At 40.7% G+C, this 21081-nt stretch overlaps 2 protein-coding genes across 3 annotated transcripts; both read right to left on the bottom strand.

Annotated features, from left to right (window-relative positions):
- Positions 1–592: 592 nt before the first annotated feature.
- klhl8 (kelch-like family member 8) lies at positions 593–10203 on the bottom strand. Of its 2 annotated transcripts, XM_075455744.1 has the most exons (13): positions 10112–10195; positions 9618–9721; positions 7768–7987; positions 7415–7476; positions 6679–6844; positions 6181–6501; positions 5822–6008; positions 4580–4723; positions 4301–4412; positions 3936–4104; positions 3689–3848; positions 2985–3186; positions 593–2259 (listed from the first exon to the last, which is right to left on the bottom strand). In XM_075455744.1, the coding sequence occupies exons 3-13, from the start codon at positions 7963–7965 to the stop codon at positions 2136–2138; spliced, it is 1845 nt and encodes a 614-aa protein (XP_075311859.1). In that variant the 5' UTR covers positions 7966–7987; positions 9618–9721; positions 10112–10195; the 3' UTR covers positions 593–2135. The 2 variants fall into 2 exon arrangements, with proteins under 2 accessions (XP_075311859.1, XP_075311858.1); XM_075455743.1 differs by lacking the exon at positions 9618–9721 and having other exon boundaries at positions 10112–10203.
- A 1231-nt stretch (positions 10204–11434) lies between these two features.
- sdad1 (SDA1 domain containing 1) lies at positions 11435–18649 on the bottom strand. The gene is made up of 22 exons (XM_075455912.1): positions 18445–18649; positions 18245–18349; positions 18063–18161; positions 17831–17941; positions 16741–16812; positions 16555–16655; positions 16416–16473; positions 16215–16289; positions 16004–16105; positions 15839–15908; positions 15618–15721; positions 15409–15466; positions 15277–15335; positions 15099–15175; positions 14873–14970; positions 14697–14773; positions 14176–14305; positions 13955–14046; positions 13638–13825; positions 13418–13502; positions 11781–11942; positions 11435–11671 (listed from the first exon to the last, which is right to left on the bottom strand). The coding sequence occupies exons 1-22, from the start codon at positions 18532–18534 to the stop codon at positions 11624–11626; spliced, it is 2061 nt and encodes a 686-aa protein (XP_075312027.1). The 5' UTR covers positions 18535–18649; the 3' UTR covers positions 11435–11623.
- Between the last annotated feature and the right edge of the window lie 2432 nt (positions 18650–21081).

Raw genomic sequence — 21081 nt, 5'->3', positions numbered from 1 at the left:
GGATTAAAAGGAAACATAGTTTCAGCTGATGCAACTTCTGTGCTCCATTTCATTGTTTTCACAAAACAAGAAAAAAATAGCTGAAAATTAAATAAATTATAATAAAATGAGACAATCTATAATGATAATCTAAACATACAAGATGTGTTGTGCAATCTGTACACGAAAACAACTCAAATTATCGGCAGATCGGGCCACCACTTGATGCTTAAATTCAACTCACTGATTACGAGAAGCAACACATCTGACACCAAAACCCCAAAGTCCAAGACACAGTTTACAACAAACCACATGTCAGCTGTCAATAAACTTATACTGTCCAGGCTCTGCCTCGGACTGTTACTTTTTAACGCCATTTAATAGGACGTTACAAAACAAGAAAACGTTTCAATCAAATGGTCGTTTATAGTTGTGATACTCTGTGCATATTAACTGGAGGAGTCGAATTTAATCATCAAATGAGAAGAAAAATTAACGTCCAGCGACAAAACGGTGCACAGAAACATTCTTAACATCGTTGGTACTTCAGAGATAACTGAAGGGATAGTTAAGTCTTTCAGTTCCAGGAGAAAAAGAAGAGGAATCCAACCAGTGAATTTTACACATAACTTTATTGTACCAATTTATACCAACACCACGTAAATAAAGCACATGATCGAAGCAGTCGAGAAAAGGGAAGAAAAGGTTTACAAAAGACGAAGTTGGCTTGAAATTTGAAAAAGAAATGAGTGATGGGATTAACAACTTGGATTATTCCTGTACAAACCGGAAGTAGCATTTGTTCAAAACTCATCTGTATGCCAATTCTGAAAACTGAACGGTCTCCAGAGATTATAAACGTTTTAACCTTCGATACGGCAGAAATAGACTTGTTAAATAAACATCTTCAAACTTATAACATGAAATTTTCCATTTTTTGGACAAAAATATACTCGTACTTCACATCTATGCTAAGAAAATAGTGCACGGCAATGGATTACATAATATAGTAAAGAATAATATCAAAGATACACCCATTTTACTGTACAAAAATGTCCATATTTTGAAAATAATGGGACCATCTGCAGACACAAACCTCAACGGAATCTCATAAATATCTGAAAAAACACTGATTGGGATTTTTTTTTTTTTATTTAACAGTCCAGCTATGGTCCCAAACAGATTTTGGATTTGAGAACCTGCCCGTGTCAGTGCGAACAGATCGCTGCTCGATAATGTAAAAACCGAACAGACCTGAAGAGGTGCACCATATTGCTCTCGTTTCTCTCGGGTACAGCCGTGACACCTCTCTCGGTTACGACATCGAGGTAAATAAAATGATTTGCATTCAGCAGGCAGTTGAACTGGATTTGTCAAACAATTGTTCTGTTTAGCACTCGTATTAAGAAAAAAAAAAAAAGTGCAATTCCCCGAGTACGTCGTGACCCAACAGCGGACTGATTTGTCACGAGGAGCTTTAAATGATTATTCAGATAAAGTGACAGCCAAACCCGACTAGATCTGCTGGGGGGAAAAACAAATTTATGAAAACTCAAACTGCTGTAACTTTCACTTCTTTTGGAGTAAAAATCGCAGGAAAACGCAGATACCTATTTGAATTCTTCACATCCCATTTCAGATGGAAACGTCAGTGGTTTAACAGCTCAGGCTGGTGATGAATCCAATATGAATTTATTCTAAAAAGCACTGATTTGTCATAATATCTCTGGATAAGGAATCAACTGCTGAGCTTCAGACTGGCCCATAAATTAAGTCATAGTAGTTTTTAATCTAAGCACTCTGTTCATTCTCAAGAGGTTTGTCCGAAATAAGACTCAGCTATTTGTCCCTTTATAAAAGTCAAAACTATGTCAAACAAACGGAACAAAATACAGTACAAAATACCACATCAATGATTGCAAATAACACCAGCAAGAGTCTAGAAAGATGACGTGTCATCGTGTCACTTAGGAGTTCAAGTCTGGAAAGTCTCCCTAATGTTCCGCAGTCCTTCTGTGACATCGGCCCCGAGTGTGAAGCTCGTGTTCAGCGTTAGCAGTAATAACTTCGCCGCCTGTGTGCTTTGTGTTGTGTGCTTGTGCAGACATCCGATGGGGACCTGGCAGCCAGTCACCTGGTACAATGCAGAGTGCTCGTCACATGCAGTTGACCACGTTGCTGGAGCCCTGGCCGACGTCTCTGATCTGGCTGACGTGAGACGAGCACACGGCGACTCCGGCTCCGGCGCGGCAGTGAGACACGGAACCCACGAGCTCCCATCTGGGCAGCAGAGACAGAGAAAATAACCCCAGGAGAGTGCACAGTTATTGGTTTGTGATTTCAGAATTCTAATCCGTTTTCATAAAAGCCAGAGTCGGTATTCAAGTGTGGAATAAGTTGACCACTTTTGGTCAACATACTTGGAAAAACTTGCCTCAAATGTTGACTATTACTCGGATAATAACATTCTGCCCGTGCCTCAGAAATACGAAGAATCGATGACCAGCATGACGCAGAGGTGGGTTGCAGAGGAGGCTAAAGCAGCTAAAACACAGCTGCTCTGTGTGAGATTTCCCAATTAAACGGGTAGAAGAGAACCAGCTGATTCAGACTGAGCTCGAGTACTTGATGCTCTACTCGATTTGAGCAGAGCTTTTTGTTTCCTGCTCAATACTACTTGGTTTTAAACACTGGTCTATATCTATATATATATGTTGTACTTTTTGAAGGAGATGGTGCCGTCAGCAAAAATCAAAGAAAAGGCATCAAAGATTATCAACAACCCAATATGTGCTGGAAAAAAATTAAATAAAAAATAGATAGACTATTTCAGTAAAACAACACCTGAGATTTACTTTTAGCTGTTTGTTATAAAAATTAAAATTTGTTTTCATCCTAGAAGCAATCAGACAAAAATAAAAGCTAAATCTTGGCTACTGCTATTGATTCAACAACATGTACATTACTGTATTTCCGTGATAAGGTTTCAGAGTCCTCTGCCTCACCGGTTCATTCTAGGCTCAAAAGCCTCCACTGTGTTCAGGTATACGTTTCCGTTGTGTCCCCCTACTGCAAACACTCTTCCCATTACGGTGGCGACGCCGACTCCACCACGTGGGGTGGTGAGCTCGGACACGTACTCCCAGCGGTGCAGTCGTGGGTCAAAGCGCTCCACAGAGCTCAGGGGTGAGTTGTCATCAAAGCCACCTTTAGAAAGGGCCCAAAAAGAGATTCAAAATTGTAAAAAAAACAAAAAAAAACTCAACTTGGAAGAGATGAGGACAGTTTAAACATTAAACTGTCGTGCGGGCCTAAAGTTAACATGCTCCTCTGTAACCACTTAAGCAGAATTATGTTGTTATTAAATGAACAGGCACAAGAAAACTTCATGTGCGCTCTCTTTATAGTATACACAAGAACTGAAAAGAGATGCTTAAATAAATAAAAATTCAAGCAGCACAATAAAAATCTCTTCCATCTGTGAATCAGTTACCAGATAGTTTAACAAAACATGAACTTTTGTCTTCATTCGTGCCTTTGTGTGTAAAACTGAAGGGTGTGCACTTAAAGCATGTGATGAGGGTGTACCAGAAAAACACCAATCTGCACATCTTGGGACTGCCGTTTATGGGCCCAACAAACATTATCTGAGTGTTCAAGGGATCAAATCCAAAGACGCAAATGACTGCGGTCATCACATTCCTCTCACCCACAACATAGAGGCAGCCATTGAGCTTGCTGACTCCGTTTCCGGCCCGTCGCTGGCCCATCTCGCTGATCTCTGTCCACTTGTTGAGGTGAGGATTGAACCTTTCCACACTGGACAGTGAGGCCACGCCATCATTTCCTCCCACTGCGTACACGTAACTCTAACACAGAGAAGTTACCAATCAAATAAGTGCAGATACTAAATCCCATCAGATATGAAGTCCTAGCTTTTTCTTATTCGTTCTTACCCCCAAAGCCACTGAGCCCACCCCTCCTCTGGGTGTGTTCATCGGGGCCACGGCACTCCAGCTGTCACTTTCGATGTCGTAACGCTCCACGTCGTTGAAGCAGGAGTTGTCATCCAAACCCCCAATGGCATATATAGGACCGCCGAGAGCTGCCAGGGCTATACCCCTCCTGAAACAACAATCCGTGATCAAAGCAGGCGATTGCACCATTTACCCGACGACAGAGGAGGTACAGTAGATGAAAAATGCTTCACTGAAAGAAATGCACGTTAAATTAAATCAGCTGGAGCTGCTTCCGACTGAGAAACGTTTACAGAGCGGAGCGGTCGGATTTTAAAAGGCTTCACGACATCCTGCCTGTGTACCTTTTGGTGTTCATAGAGGCTTTCATCATCCACTTGTTAGTGAGGGGATCAAACATTTCCATGTTGCCCAAGTGTTCGTTGCCATCGTGGCCCCCAACAGCGTAAACTTTACCTTCAGAAAACATCAAACACACGTGAAGCTGAATCTTTTTGATAATGTGACCAGACCAACAACAACAAGTAATACTTTCAGAACACTCTTCAGCTTTTCTGACTTCTGACACACCAGAGAACAGTTTTCCTTTCCTACACCAAACTTCCCCAACATGAACCTCTCACCTCCTACAGAGATCACGCCCACGTGACGCCGTCTGCTGTTCATTTCTGGACCAAAGAACCAGCTGTTCTTAGAGATGGAGTAGCACTCGATGCTGCGAAATGGGTCACCGGAGCCTCCCCGGCCGCCCACACAGAACAGAACCCCTGAGGAAGAGGTTGCACACAAAGAAAACTGTTTCACTGTGAGAGTACAACTCAAACTCTGCCACCGTGGAACTTCAGAACAACACACGGTATTTCACAAAGCATGAAAATACATTCAATCGTAGTAACGGATGGAGAAGTTATCACATTATTGTTATTTAAGTCTCTGATAGAGGGCCTTACTTTTGTGATAATACACCCATCAACGGAAGTTTGGCACAGTTTGGTGTTTTTTGAACCTTGAAATTCTCTGCTCATTTGGGACTTATCTTATCCAAAGAGTTAAGAGACCGGTGCACCGGTTGGGGGCTGATGCAGTTGTGGCCATAGATTTAGTGCTGAGAAAAGATGCTGCTTACCATCACTGGTTCCATTCTGAATCAATGTTGACTTTGGCTTTAAGTGTTCTTGTTGATAAAAAGGTTTTCAGTACCAACTCACTAGTGCCATAGAGCGCACCTGACCTCTTCCAATACTACATAATACATGCACTGTTTTTATATTGGACATGCTGTTTTACAGCGGCTTATCACTCTTTTGCCTCGAAATGCCAGAAACGCTTTAAAGTGTCTCACTTTGTGTCACATGTTACTGTTTGATGTGACTATAATTAGTCACATCTTGCATCAAGAATCCTCTCTTGTAATTAGAAACAGGTTGATCAGCATTCTATCATTTGTTTCTCTCTGCACTGTGAAAAATGGTGGATCTGAGGAGAGGTGATGCACCCGAGTCGACTTTCAGCCATCTGTATGGTTTCCTTGAAAGCCTCACCCTACATATTGAGTTTTTGTTGTCATGCGTCACTGTGACTGACAAAGCTGTCATCATGAGACTGAAGAGTGAGCTTATTAACATCAAAACCTGTGATTTATATCCAGTTTCAGCCATTTTTCAAATCCAAACAATAGGGGCGTTGGGGGATGGTCACACAGTGGCTCTAGAGGACTTCACCCAGAGTCTGTTACAACACATCATCAAATAAAGAGGCATTTGGTTTCTAGTAGGTAGCTGAGTGTTTTTCTAGCATGATAAGAAAAAGTGCTGAATGTTGTTATGCAATAAAAGTTATGTGAACAAACGCCAGATAAGTAGCACCTGCAGTGTGCTTCCGGGGGATGGTGCGAACTGAATACTCAAAGTCCGGAACCATCTTGTTGCTGAGATGTAGGTGGTAGTTCCTGGCCTCATCCATCAGGTCACGACAATTCAGGTTACCTTTGATCATCTCATCTTTTGCCACCGTTCCGGTCAGAAACTCAACGGGCAGCAGGGGGAGGCGCACCTGAAGGAGAGACGGGCCTACGGTCAATAAGTGATTATATATGGCTGTAAACGCACATGTAACACTAGTTTAACACGCAGTTATGCAGCCAAATATTCAGGTGATGATTAAACTTGGTTGTAAAAGACAAACCTGATAAAGACAACACTAATAAGAACATGCATTCTGTAACCTGAGACACGATCTGGTCCAGCCAGGCCTCGTGGTGCTGAGGGTTTGCTTTCAGCCACTTCACTGCTGCATTGTACACCTGTGTCTCTGAGTGGATATTGAGGTCACAGGAGGACAGTAATGTGCGCAAGTGTTGGGGTGACACGCATGTGAAGTCCTCGCACTCCACCACCTCATTGAAGTGCTCGCAGGCGTAGCGGTCAGCCATGTCCATCAGGTCCACTCGATTGTGGCTCTCAGCGAAGGTTCGAACTGCGAGGCAGTTGGTGGGGTGAAAGTGGGCCTTCATGTACTCGCAGCAGGCTCTCGCCACCAACTCGACCTGGCAGAGTCAAGCAATAAAACTATTTTACAAATTCTGATACGTTTTTACGCAATAAAAGGTCATTATATTTTGATTTGCCAATTAAATATTTGAGAAAAGTTCATACTGAATTGGGAATGCTGATCATGTGAGCCAATTGCAGGCGTTGTTGACAGACTATTTGTGTTTCTTTACCTGAAGGATGCAGGCAGCATAAAGCAGAGGCTGGACATTGTCCACAGTTAAAGTGAGTTTGGATGAATAAGCAAAATGCACCAGGTCCTGGATGGCATCCCCATCAAAGTCCTTAATCTCTATGAGCTCCTGTTTGGCCTCCGACATCTCTGACAGGAACATGGCCCTGAGGAAGCAAAGTTCAGATTATGCTCACATCCAACAGTGCTGCAAGTGGAACATTGTAAAGAGAACAAATGAATGACTGAAGTTTTCTGGTGAGCAGGATGGCATGGAGACGAGTTGGTTATAGTTTGTTCCACCACTCTCTTCCCTGTTGCCTGCAGTGAGTCGAAACTGATGGCTAATTCAACAGATCGTCTTGCTGGCTGGTTGAAGTTTATTTATTTGCTATAGAGTCAGCATTCTAAACAGCGCCGACTATCACAAAATGCACCTTTAAAGCTCGAGTATATGAGAGATGACAAAATTAATCTCCTCCCTAAGAGCGCGTCATGTTCACTTGTTGGTTTCACAAACATAAAAGAAACGTAATATAATGTTCAGAGCTTAACAACGGCACATTACTGGGTGATGTTGAGCATGAATGACCTAAAACAGCAACTACACAGCTTCAAAAAGATGAAAGATTAAGAAACCGTAGTATCAGACCAAGCAACCCTATCAAATAGGAGGAAAAAAATGAAGACAGACAAAAGAAAAAGAAAAAGTACTAAAACTTGAACATTGAACACACCTGAAGTAAGGGATAACACAAGCCAGTACTAGCTTGTGACATGGTATCAACCTACTCCCAACCTACAAAGAGACACAGATGCAGAGAACATGAAACAGGGCACAGTTTCATTTATTACCAATCATCTAATCCCTTTTCAGTTCCCACACTATACTGTTATCTTAGCAAATATCTAAAGACGAAAAAAAAAATTACATAAACCAACCAAAATCAAGAGCAGGTTCATCTACAATATATTCTTTACAAAAATCAGATTAAACCTTTCGGTGCTGAAAGCATAAACGATGATCAGCTGAAACAGTAAAAGATGAAATAGTCTCTCTCTGAACGCGAGTCCAGACAGAGAGGCCTACCTTCAGCGTGACATCACAGAGCTCCCCCACTTCATAGAAATGCCTGAGAGAGTTATGAAAGTCTTTCCAGGCTTCATGAGCCTCAAAGACAAAGGACCCATCAGGCTCGCACTCAGCTTTTGGCGCCCTGTTTGCCGGCCTCTTCTCCTTCGGCTTCAGCTGCTTGGCATGATCTGGCACCACGTCGCCTGGTGCCATGGTGGGCTACAGGAAATGACACCTACAAAAAGGGAGGTGAGAGAAGGCGTGAATCCGAACGCTGAGACACAGTAGCAGGAAGGGGTGGATAACATGGAAAACATCACATGGTAAAAACGTTCTCTCGTGTTCTTCTTAAGTTCTTCTCAAGACAATTTAGTTGTCCAATGTTTACCATCTCAAAAAGAATTTAGGTCACACTAAACTTGCTCTCAAAATAATCGATCATACCTAGTTTCCGGACAAGTCAAAAGTTTGTCTTGGGGAGGATATGATATGCTATTTCCTGTCTTTTTTGGAGTTTACATGAAGAGCTAGAAATAACAAGGCCCTGTTCCTACTAATGGAACACAGTCAAAAGACCAAGACCAAGAAATGGACCTGGTGGTGGGAGACACTGCCTGCCTGCTTTCCTGCCTGCTGTCAGTACTCCTCTCCCTTTCGTGTTACTTCTCTCCTACACATTCTGTGAAAGCCAAATGTGAACAAAATATAGGGCACCCAGTTCTCTCCAAGGCGAGCCGATATAGCACACTTCAAAGTAAAGACTGAGCACTCAGCACTCAAACTATGATAAAAAAAAAAAAGCCTTCCCACTGTTAAATCTGATGAAGACTCTCATTAATTCATACGCCCCCAAACAGAGAAACTGAGAGAAGACAGTAAGCAGCCAGAGCTCCACCCACACCTTACAGTCTGTCTTTCAAGCGTTGCCTCTGACACTGAATAGAGTCAGTGTGTCGCCGCTCATCACTAGTCCTCTCAGCTATACGAGCAAAAAACATCAAGCCCCACTAAATACACTCATGATCAAACACTTCTTCTACAGCTCTTCTACTTTGCTGGCTACATTTTTGAGGCTGTTCAGTTTCTGAACACATGTAGCGATTCAGCTTTACCCACTTTACACCACTCATGTTCACATCAACTAAGATGTACGACACAGAAACTCAACTTCACCAAAGTCTCAACTGAAAGACATTAAACCCCAAACACAAAAAATAAGGACCTCCGCAACACAAACAGCACATCCCAGCAGGGGAATATGCACTCCTGAGGACTCACTGTTGCCAGGTTACATTTTTTCATCTGCTCATAACAATGGGCACATAACAATGACATAAATGCTGGCAGACAATAAAAGATTAGTTTGTGAGCTTTGAAAATATTTGCATCGCATCTTTTCTACATTTACAAAGCAAACCAACTTTTTTGGAGATGGGATTGGACCTAATAACTATTATTCTCTTCCTTCTGAGGAATTGATAGTACAACAGCTAACAAAAATATCACTGATGATTGTAAGGTGTCTTAAAGCAGACCACATCTATTTCACCTTTTGAATGGTAACGTGTGGTACTGTACGCATACCTTGTAAAATACATTATCTACACATTAGATGATATCATAAGGTCATCTGCAGCCTTAACCTCCTTCTCATGTCACTGATTTGTCAAAAATGTCAGACTGAATTATAAAACCAGCTCTTTCACTGGAAGTGTCCCATATAGTGCTCCACATCTTTGTAATCAACATGTTTAAAAGGCCATTCTTCAACAGAGTGAAACGAGATTTAGGATTAGTTATTAAGAGTAATGTATGAGCAGTTTACACCTTAAGCACTAACTCTAGCTGTAAGAGATTCACCTCACCATGTGTCATTCAATTATTGCTTCCACGTGTTGAGGCTGTACAAATACCAAAAGTACTCAAATGTCCTGCAGACTGGTTGATTGGGTTTACCAGTCGACAACAGCTGAAAATCAGTAACACCAAACATTAAAACCACACGTCAACAGTTAGTGAAGCCTTTATATATATTTATAAACCACGTTTCAAGCTAGTATGGTTGAAACCTAGTTATCAGATAGTTAAAAAACTATATTTCACATCACATGCTTGTTCTATTAAACCTCTCCAGTCTACTGAACGTGATAAATCCAGCTAGCTTGGCTAACCCTAACAGCAGACTGGTGGTTAGCTTGTTTGCTAACACCAGAGTAGCATGACAGCTAACGTTACCTGGCAGAACTACACAGTATTAAACCTTGAATTTAGCAAATACAAGTTCAACGTAAAAAAGCACAAGTTACAGCCTAACATTAGGCAAACATTCCGTTGTGTTAAGTATATTTAGCTTAGATACCTCATGTCGCAGCAAGAATTAAAATGCCGGCTTCTTTGAGAGGAATGTTTGGTATTAGAGCGTTTGTTGTGACTTCAAGTGCTTCATGGGTATTGTAGTTTAAGGCTAGAACATCTGTAGACCAACGTAAGAAGTTTGTCCGTGATTTTAACTAACACAAAATATGTGTCTGTATAGTAAATCTACTGGAAATGTACCTTTAAATATGCAAATGCCTATACTCTAACCCCCAACCAAAATTACATATATAAAATTATTTATTCTTTATAGCTGATTACTGTTAATAGCAGAGTTAAGCTGATTATCAGTAATAAATCATAAATCTATAAATTAAATTGAAGATTTAACGTCGAAGTAAATAAACAGTATTAATATAGTTAAATACAGTTGGAAGTTAAAACAGAGATGTTATCTACTTCATACAACAGATTATTTTAAAATAAAGTTTTACTTAATTTTTAGTAGCATTTATAGGCATATCGCTTTTATTTATTGGGCCATTCATATATTTTTGCTTTTATTTAGGATTATGAGTTTCAGTCCTCCATAGCAACAGCTGAGTGACAGCCCAAAATACAAAACACATTTTTTTCAACAAGTACTAGACAACAAGCACAAAGTAATGTGATCAGAGCTCGAGGTAAACTATACGCGTTACGTCTAACCCAGAACAAATCACTATCCATCATTTATTATCAAATTAGAAGAGTTTGAATATTTTGAAATAATCAGAAAACTGTGTTATAAAAAGTTAGAACACGAGTATCCCCATCCATCCCACGAGTACCCAAACACGATTGGATTTATTTTGATCAATTACTTTGTTTCCTGTAGGTGACATGGTTCAGAGAAGCCTCTAGGGAGTAGCATGCAAAGTAAGGGAATGTTTTACTGTAATTGCAGTAATTATATAACTATATTGTCCCATGAAATCTCATAAAATTACATATTAACAACACCTTTGCACCCTGGTTAAATGAGCTTTGCTGGATATCAGCATAGTGAAAAAATATTCCCTGCTTTGAAAAGGTGTCATGATATGAGGAAACTGATCAATTCAGCGACAAAATACCATTTCTACGGTATAAGTCTATGGATATCAAGTCACCTAGAATTGCTAAAAGCACCCGTTACAGCAGTTGGTCTAATCATCAAGTAAACCTTTGTACAAATAACAAGTTTGCACCCTCTTTCATTTGGTGTTCTCTAACATGCAGCATATATACAGCTAACTTTATACAACCTAAGCTGTTTAGTTTTTTTAAAAAGGGTAAATCATAAGAAAACACAATAAAGGGAGACGCTCAACTTGAGAAAAACACATTTTACACAATTCTTAAAGATGATTTATTCCAGAAGCGGGTAAATAAATGCTGTTCAGTTGCTGCAAAAGTACACTGACATACAAAGTTTTCAGGCCACTTAAACGATGTGCAGTAATATTTGACACAGTCAAAAGTTCAGATTTGTGACGGCCAGCTGGCGATGACCAGCACGAGTCGCATGCTCGTCCTACTTGTACTGCTTCTTCTTTTTCAGGAGGGTGTCGCGTAGAGCGAGCTAGACAAGAAAGAAAACATTTCAGTTCCAGAGCCAAAACACTTTTCTTCTTTACGGTCCATAAAATGTGGTCAGCGACAATCAAATCCAACTGATAGGTGCAAGCTACCTGTTTCTCTCTGAAGGAGCGTTTGCCTTTAGTTCGGACTTTCTCACTGTGTTTCATCATCATGAAGTTCTTCTTTCTCCTCTTCTCCTTGTTGCTGGTGCTGGCGTGAGGATTCAGCTTAGTATGCCTCTTGATAAAATCCTTCCGGTCGGTCCGTCCCGCCTGGAAGTCAAACGTCAGAGGTAAAGCTGATGAGTCACATGATTCACTGACAGAAAAATTACAGCAACAACCGTTTTAAAATTAAACTATACTTAACGGCGTTACTAAAAGCTAAAAAAAACTATTACCATTACTTACTATTTTCTTAATGTTTGCTTGCTTTCAGTCTCAATAACAGTGAAATTTAACTCATCTCTTAGATGTTATTAAAGCTGCAGTCTGCAAGATTTGTTGTTGTCATACGTAAAGTCCTAATTTTTGGCATTTTAAGAGTTTACATGATCTATCAGAACGCTTGAAGTTGAAAACGGTGACCTCCGTAGTCGCAAAATGCAAGAAATGCTTATTTTTTAACCGAAAAATAAAAAGTTATTCAACTTCCTGTCCCGCCCCTTCAAAACACATGAGAACTCGTGCACGTAGACGTGCACGCCAGATGCGCCTACACGACTCCTCATTCATCAACTCACCTGTCATTTGCGATCATGGAAGACACAGTAAGTAGACTAGCCCGTAATGAAGTTCAATAGTCCAGATAAATAAGCGTGGGGACGAGCCTACCTTGTATCGCGCGTGCACAATCGGTGATTGACAGGCAGCAGAGCCCAGCTCGTAAACCTGATTGGTTACCTTTTACCGGTCCGGTCTGCAATTTTGTAAACAAACCTGCTGGCTTTGGAGGGACCTAGCGGGACATATAGGGGACCTAGAGAACTCTTTTTTTTTTTTTGTATTGGGGTATTTAATGTACTACTTTCAGAATCCCCGGACAGTTCCAGGCATTAGGCTTGAAAAAGAGTTGCAGACTGCAGCTTTAAGTAACTTTGCTTCCAGTGAGTGTTTTTTTTTTTAAACAATTAACTCATTGGCTGCCAGCCATTTTCAGACCCATACTGCCAAGTGTTTTACAGTGTTTTGACTGATTTTCCAAGACCCACAGAAAAGTGTGTCTTATGACTATGTACACACCGAAATTACCAAACGAAAGAGTACACTCTCTTCTTTGATCAGGAAAAAAAAAGTTTGTTTCTCCCATTTTCAGTCCTTTAGTAATAGACAGTAGAACATAAGTTGGTTTCACCAAAAACAGCTGTTTGACCAAAAAAACGGAGAAAACAAGCTTCTTTTTTTTTGTGCAAAGTGGCACTGCTGCCACCTTGCGGGTCATTTTACCAGTATATTCTCTGTTTAGTGTTTACAAGCCTAAGATTTAGTGACAAACTCCGCTAGATTGTCCCCCAGCCCGCTCCGTTAAAAAACGCAATTGATGTCTATAGACGTCTTTGGCAGTCAACGTTTTTTTTTTTTTAAATTGACGTCTATAGACGTCAATGGCACCGAAAGAGTTAATAGACCAGACAAATCAATATAATAATTGTCAGCCGTAGGCAACATAAAAACTGCCCACAAGTTTGGTCTAAAATCAGGGCTTCACCTGTGCTAAAATCAATTCTTAAGTTACTGGAAGACTTTACCATCGCTGTTGCCAGTCGTGTTTCCTTGTCTGCTTTTGGTTTCTTATGCAGTTTCTCAATGTTTCTCAGCGTCAGCAGCTCCCCTCTGAGATTTTAAAGGAAGACACAAAAAAATTTAACCATCTAACACAAGTTAACCATCACAGTGATTACGATCTCAATGGACGGTAACTGAGACCCAAGAAGTGTTCTTAAAGTATGCGAATCCCTTATTTCTCACTTGTTGTCCTCATCGTCACTGTCCACGATTTTCCTCTTCTGGCCCTTCCCCGGAGCACCATTGACCTCCTTTGCCAACTGGACCAGACGAATTTTCTTAAAATCATCTTGTGTGAGGAGCCTGCTGCCGCTGACCGCGGCTGCCTTTGCTTTCCTTTCCTCAGCTGGAATACTCTGAAGTTTCTCCACCTGACAAAACAAGCAAAAAAAACAAACAGGAAAGTTTGTAATAAACAAAGTAAAATGTTAAGTTTGAGAAAGATAAAGTAAATAAATCAGGTCTCTGCAATCTGTCAGACTGGGCGTTTCCACCCTCACCACTTCTGCCGTATCTTCGTCTGACGAGTGGTGAACATCCACCCATTCTCCATCCTCGTCATCGTCACTGAGGCTGGCACTCTCCCAGCCGTCTGATGAACAGTAAGATAAACACACCTAAACACTATAAATCACACATTGACACAGAGTGTGTGGGATGAAACTGGATTCTGTATAACACAACAGCCACTTTGTGGGGAAATAATACAAGAGCAGCCGACCTTGGTCCTCCTCTCCCTCTTTCTTCTCATCCTCCACCTCCAGGACCTCAGCTCCAGGGATGTAGTCTCGAGCCTCGAGCTCTCCGTAGTCTTTTATCTTGGCCTCTGCTGATGCCTCTGTGGGTCTCCCCTGGACACACAACAAGTTTGGATTACAATTGCGAGGATGCAGTTTGATCGGTTCAGGGAAGTGGAAAGCATTTATGAATATCTAACGCTCCATCTTGTGACAGCAAGGATGGAGTGATGTGCACATGAAGGGCCACATGTACTTCTTCATTTGAGTTTATTGCCAGCTGTCTAAGGATAAGAAAATAAGCTGTACCTAACATGCATGCTACAGTCCCTTCTTTTTCTCCTTAATTTTATGTATCATGAATTCACAACGATAAACCTCATGTCATTCATTTTGATTGAATACGAATATCTATTGAACAAAACTAGATGTCAAGAAGGTGTCTGAGGAGTAAAGTTAGCATCCCTCTGGGTGTTTTTGCTGCTTTGAGCGCACAGTAACTCACCCTGTCCCTTTTGTGCAGCATCTGTGGATTGAGATTCCTGAACAGCTGAATCAGTCCTCTCGCAGACATCATCACATCTGAAAAAAAAAAAAAAAAAAAAACAGTAAAAAATAAGGGCTTATCCTAATTACTGAATCAGTTGTTTTTTTTGGGGGGGCGGAAGATAAATCACACACTTTTGTCTTTGTGGATCTTATACTGGGCCAAGTCCTGCAGCAGATCTTCAGTGATGGCAAGAGGACAGCGGCCTGCCACCTCCTTAATGGCATTGATACTAAAGAAGAAAAACGACAACAAAACAACAACTGTAGAATAATAGCTTGGGAGGATAAAAGAGTCTGAACATGCATTTTTGCATATTCTAACCCATGTTTACTGAAAGCAGACGTGTCGTCTACTTACCCAACAGTCATGACCTCCCCAGAGTTCCTGTCTGTCACAAAGTTGTTGGCGATGGTCATGATCACGGGTTCAATGATCTGCACGGGTACAGAAAAAGATGAGAAGTGTGACGCTGACATGTTGAATCTGCTCAATTTACAGAGAAAAAAAAAAAAAAAAAAAGAAATCTGCAAAGTACCTCAGGGGGGACAAGCTGGTGGGAAGATTGAGCAGCACACAGGAGAATCTTTGTCACTTCTGCAGAGAGAGCACAGAGTTAGATATGTCTCATTGGCAGAGTTACGCTTACTTACTTGTTCATGATTCTCACCTCTCTGATGAGGCTGAATAAATCTCTGGACGAAGGGATAGAAATTGAAGAGGAAGAGCTGCAGAGGGAAAAGAACATTAGGTATACTCTCACAACAAAATACTCTGGTGGACTCATGCGAAATTTGCGTATATCAGATGAATCTGGCATCTAAAACAAGAGCTGCTTTTGAAACACAAAAAAAAAAAAAAAAATGATCAACCGCCCACCTCGTGGATTCCAACCAGACGGGATATGAGATCCATCATCATGATCTTCACCTCAAAGCGCTCCTTAGAGTCCTCCAACTGCTTCAGGAGTTTCTCTGCGAAATCTGAACGAGGGGAGACATTTGATGGTTAATAGCTCTGTAAAGCGGAGAGCAAAGGACCGTGGAAACGTTCTTCAGCCTCAGCTGTAGTGGTGTTGCAGAGTGGACGGGCGACTTTACCTTGAGGGTCGTGAATGAGATGAATTGCAGAGAAATTAAAAACCTCTGCTTTCTTCTTTTTCTTGTGTTTCTGCCACGAGAATAAAGAGTTAAAGCCACGAACGGAGCTTATCGGAGCGCAGGTGTAAATAAATAGTGCCTTCGTAGAAGTTATCACGGCGGTACCTTGAGGACTTTCATAGCCTTTTCCATCTTCTTCTTGTTTTTGGAGGATTTCTTGCCGGTGGAGTATCTCACCATCACGTCTCTTGCCGACGGTCCCTCATTCTAAATACAGGACAGAGTCTTGAGAAAAACTCTGGATTGCTGAATAGCTTCAAAGGTTCTCAGTATGAAATCAGAAAGTACTTTGATCAAATGTATCTATGTCACATGCCTCCGATTCTGAATCACCCTCATTGTTGTCGTCTTCATCTTTGCCCAAGAAGAACTTAAGGCCTGCAACAAGAATCTAAGCAGGGCAAGAGGATGGAAAGAATATAAATAAATATGAAGCATTTTCCATTTATTTAAAAAGGGAAACATAAATAAATAAAAATAATCTCGCTTTACATCTGGGAAAAAAAACAAAACATACCTTTGTCACCTTGGAGAAGCACGCCGTTGTAATGACATTCACCGTTTTGGCATCGTTCCTGTGACATGAAATAATCAGATCTGAGTAATACTCAGGAAAAACAAATATTCTGTAGAGTTCGAACTTTATTTCAACCCACCAAATGTTCCTTTTGTAAAGTTCCACCATCACATCTAAAGAGATCTTTGCTGCCATGGGATTACTGTCTCGGAGCATGGTGTACATGAAGTTCTGTAATACCTGCAACACACAGCGTTACAACACACATGGTGAGCGATTTGTAGAATTCGTTGCATTATGATGTGGTCAAACGTGGAGTACTTACTGTGTTGGCCTTGTTGTTTTTGTGTTTCGCGTTGATGTTTTTGATGTCTGTTACAATGTGTGTGTAGAGAGTCTGCGAACAAAGGAAAAGTAAATGTGCACAACTGAAACCGGGGGGTAGAAACAAGAAAACGAAACAACAACACACAAGAAACCACAACTGCAAAAGTCTTGATGGAAACAAAATTGGAAATACAATATATAAGACAAAAAGAGTTTGTACAACTCTAAGGACTTTGAAGGTTAATATTCGGTATGAGCATCTTTATTCTTTAACACAGCCTGAACCCTCTGAGACAGCTTTTCATTTCTTTAAGTAGTAGTTAAGGAATAGATCTCCAGTGTTTTTTTGGCTGCCTCTTGTTCCGTTCTCTGTTAAGATGATCCCACTCTGGTTCAATAATGTTGAGGTCCGGGCTGTGGGGAAGATTCATCCCTCCATTAGACCTGTTGCCACTGATTTTCAGTCCACTTCTTGTGTCATTTGGCATTCCTCAGCCTTTTCTCCCCGTTTCCCTTCCTTAAAAATGGCTTCTCGACAGCCACCAGTCCATGGAGACCATTTCTGATGAGGCTTTGGTGAACAGTAGACAGATCAGCAAAAAGGTCCAGATGCATCTCTTAGGTTCTGTGTTTTTCATCCTATTTCTTAAAAACATCACTTTCATACACTCTTCGTCTGCTGTAGTCAGGTATTTAGGTCTGCCAATTACTGTTTAAGAAGTGGATTGAAAATGAGGGACGAAACGCAAAATGCCCTCATAACTTTAAACTTCAAACTTTAAAAAGACCTTCTGAAAGCCTGGAGAGCAATTGCTCTTGCTCACTTTTAAACATTTTAAGAAATTTTGGCCCCTTGGCCACAAAAGTATAAAGAAATGAAGGGTAGCTGAAGACTTTTGTACAACACTGAATAAAATAACAATGTGCCTTGTGTCCTAAGTTAAAACTCTGTAATAAACGTGTAATCATAACCTACAACAACTTTCAATATTCTCACCTTATTGGCAATTAAATGACAATTTAAAAAAAACATGACGAATAACATCACTTGTATCTTTTGAAGCTATTTGAGGACTGAGCAGCCTGACCTTCCTCAGCAGCTTGTCATGACATCGCAGCAGCTCAAAGAAGAGCTCCAGGAGTCCTGTGGGGTCTATCAAATCCTTGTTCCTCAGAAGAATCAATGCTTTGCAGAAGGTCTGTCAAGTAAAAGTGAACCAAATAAAGACATCTCACGTCATCTGCACCATTATAGTAATACAAGTCATACTGGAAAGCTGTAAGCTGCTGCTGCAGTTTATTAATTAGAGATCTTCTCACCATTCGTAGATCTGGCTCTAGCACTGTGTGGTAACTCATTAATAGGTTAGACAGCTCCTGGGGAAATGTAGACAGCTGCTGCTTGTAACAGTGACCAATCTGAGGAGCAGAAGGAGTTTTAATTGCACAGCTGACGGAGGGCACATCCATCGCATCACAGGCTCCCCAGAGAGCTACGTTACCTGAGCAAGAAACATGGCGAGGTCTGCCAGCTCCTTGTTCGGTTTGTCCGGCTGCAGTTTGAAGATCTGAACATTGGACTGATAATGTCTGTACTGCTGCAAAAACTGTCCGGAGCACAGGAAGAACCACATGTGAGTCATTAACCCAGGACCAGTCCATCAGCTAACAACTTTAAGAAATGTTTGCTAACCGAACTTACCTCATCAACGTACGACTGTGGGTCTCTTTTTATGAGATTCTGGAGTTGTGGCAAATTGTTTGGTAGTTTGTTGTTTTGTCGCCCGGACATGGTTGGACGAAAATAAGTCCAAAATATGGAGAAAACAACGAAATGTAGTGCTTTTTTTTAAAAAGCAAGCGTGGTCAATATGTACGCTGCCATTAAACTGCAAACCATAGGAACATACGTCACTTCCGGCTACGACATTGTCACTTCCGCGTTATTTAAAGAAGACGCACGCTACACACGTTTCAAAACAAACCAAAAAGTTCCTGTTGCCAAAATTTTATTTCTAATCCGCAATTTGCAGCAGTCGTTGATTTCTTTTATATTAGATTACAATTAATTTGAATGGAATTTCATTTTAAACAAAAATGAACCATTGTTTCTGGATTGGTTTGAGGAAACTTAGTTTAATTATAACTCCACGATTTATGGATAATATAGTGTTGAATTGTTAGTTTTCTGGAGTGAAAATCTGACTTGACAAAATAAACAAGATTCAATTCAATTCAATTCAATAATGCTTTATGAATCCGACAAGGGGAAATGAAGTTGCTGCAGTATTCATTATTAATAAAGATATGCTATTTGGTAGATATCTACAGATGTCGCCAACAATGGGTTGGGGTTTGTTTTTGTAGCTTGGTATCAACTTAGCTGATGAGTGCACATGCAGCATTGGCAGGTAACACTGGTGAACTCTCTCAGTAGACATTATGGACAGGAATCCACACCCAGTGACATGTCCATTACACCATCTGTTATTAACAAGCACTGTAACCCTCCTCCTTTACTGTAATCCCTCTGTCTGCCCAAATACTCCTAAAGGTGAGTAGAGAGTATCAGAGTTGTTCCTGCAGCCATGTCTCGATATAAAAAAATATATATTACCTTCCTGATGCAAAAAAATGAAACCTTGAAGTTCTCAGTGATTTTCACATCTTGATATTTAGCAACATTGTTGTTGTACATGTTGTATTTTATTGCTTTCACTGTTCTTTTATTGTTTTATTTGTTTTTACTTATTCTTCTCTTTATTTATTACCTGCTGTAAAGCACTTTGGTACACCGTAAGGATTGTCTGTATAAATAAAGTACATTTACATTATCCATTGATGCCATCTGTCCGAAAGCAACAAAAGTTGTCCTTGATCACATATATCCAATCACAGAAAACATTTTGACTACTTTATTGTCAAATCATTCATGTCAACAAGAAAATAGAGAAGCCTGGACAGTTTCAGGAGAGGTCGGAAATGTTATTCAGTTATAACTTTTTGCTTTTTGAACACCTACTGAATCAGGAAACAGTGGAAAGATGCAAACTTTCAATTTGTGCCAAGATTATGGTTAACCTGAAGGAAAACTACTGATGTTTAGCTTTAGTAAATTAAGCGAAATTATGACAACAGGAGATCACAATTGCTTCTTTCTGAAAATAATAGCAAGCCGTTGTTTAACTTAATGGAACTAGAAACAATATTTAAAATAACTACATTTAAGTGTAGATAGCTTCAACTTTTCATTTTATTAGCTTATATTTCCATTCAGAGATATTTTTCAAAGAAAAGTTAAATAAGAGAAGGTACAGGTAAGAAAGAAGGTGAAGAGGGGATAAAGGTAAAAAAAAAAAAGGGGTGTAATGGTGGAGGTAGAAGAAAATGATGGAAGAAGAGGTTAGGGATAAAATATAAAAATAGGATGTAGGGATTGGGGTAAGGGGGTGAAAGGATGAGAAAGGTTTAAAGGTCAAAAGGGTGGAAAATGGGAAGGGTTAAGTTAGGAGAGTTGGTGTGCAGACAAACTGTCATGACTGCCAGCCTGTTGTCTGACAGGCAAACACCAGGTGTTTTTCTCCTGTTTCTCCCCCATTATAAGTCTCTGAGAGGAGGAATCATTATTAAACTTTTTAGACCTATAGACATCTGAAAACATCTGAGTTTGATATTGTTTTGGCCCCTCTTGAGAGCCGCCTCCATCTCTTTCAGCCGGTCCAGTGTGTCCATGTGCTCTTGTTGTCTGGCACAATTCTTTTTCATGGCCCTGCTTAGTTGGTAATCTTTCTTACTGAGAAGTTCTTTAAGCTGGCTGATTTCTATCCTTCCATGCCCTTCAGTTCAATGAACCTTTTCGCTTCGCCAGAACAAGCTCTAGCCATCCCACTCTCCAGTTTCTGGATGATCTGTTGCAGAGAAATAATCTCCTCATCTTTAGCTTTTAGCTCTTTACGGAGTTTCATCTGGAGAGCAGTGAGCTGGCGAGATATGGTCTTTTCTTCACTCTCCTTCTTTAGCTTCGGAAAGGCCTCCCTTCAGTTTGGGGTTTTCATCTTCCATGACCGAGAGCTTGTTCTTCATGCTCTTTTTGACAAGCTGCTGTCTGCCACATTTACAGGTCTCCCTCCTCTCCTCGAGGACCAGCGTTTTTGCCTTTCCTCTATTTTTCTCTGTTTTTGCTCTGCAGACAAATATCAGTCCGTTCCACTCAAAGGCCAGCGAGAAGTGAGTGTGCTGGCTCTGGAGAACTTTGTCACAGAGTTTACATTCTAAAATCAGTTTGTTGTGATGTTGCCATCTAACATTCTCCATTCTCACGGATGCAGCAGAAAAGACT

Source organism: Odontesthes bonariensis, chromosome 22 (assembly GCF_027942865.1).
Source record: "Odontesthes bonariensis isolate fOdoBon6 chromosome 22, fOdoBon6.hap1, whole genome shotgun sequence".
NCBI lineage: Eukaryota > Metazoa > Chordata > Actinopteri > Atheriniformes > Atherinopsidae > Odontesthes > Odontesthes bonariensis.
The sequence above is the reverse complement of the archived record's forward strand: the minus strand, read 5'-3'. Positions and strand labels throughout refer to the sequence as shown.

Coding starts and splice junctions, on each gene's coding strand:
- klhl8 (XM_075455743.1), bottom strand. CDS start 7,965: ATGGCACCAGGCGACGTGGTGCCAGATCATGCCAAGCAGCTGAAGCCG. Junction 7,477..7,767: donor TCTGTGATGTCACGCTGAAG/GTAGGCCTCTCT, acceptor GTCTCTTTGTAG/GTTGGGAGTAGGTTGATACC. Junction 4,413..4,579: donor GGGCGTGATCTCTGTAGGAG/GTGAGAGGTTCA, acceptor TGTTTTCTGAAG/GTAAAGTTTACGCTGTTGGG.
- sdad1 (XM_075455912.1), bottom strand. CDS start 18,534: ATGTCCGGGCGACAAAACAACAAACTACCAAACAATTTGCCACAACTC. Junction 18,350..18,444: donor CACAGTCGTACGTTGATGAG/GTAAGTTCGGTT, acceptor TGCTCCGGACAG/TTTTTGCAGCAGTACAGACA. Junction 15,336..15,408: donor TATTCAGCCTCATCAGAGAG/GTGAGAATCATG, acceptor CTCTCTCTGCAG/AAGTGACAAAGATTCTCCTG.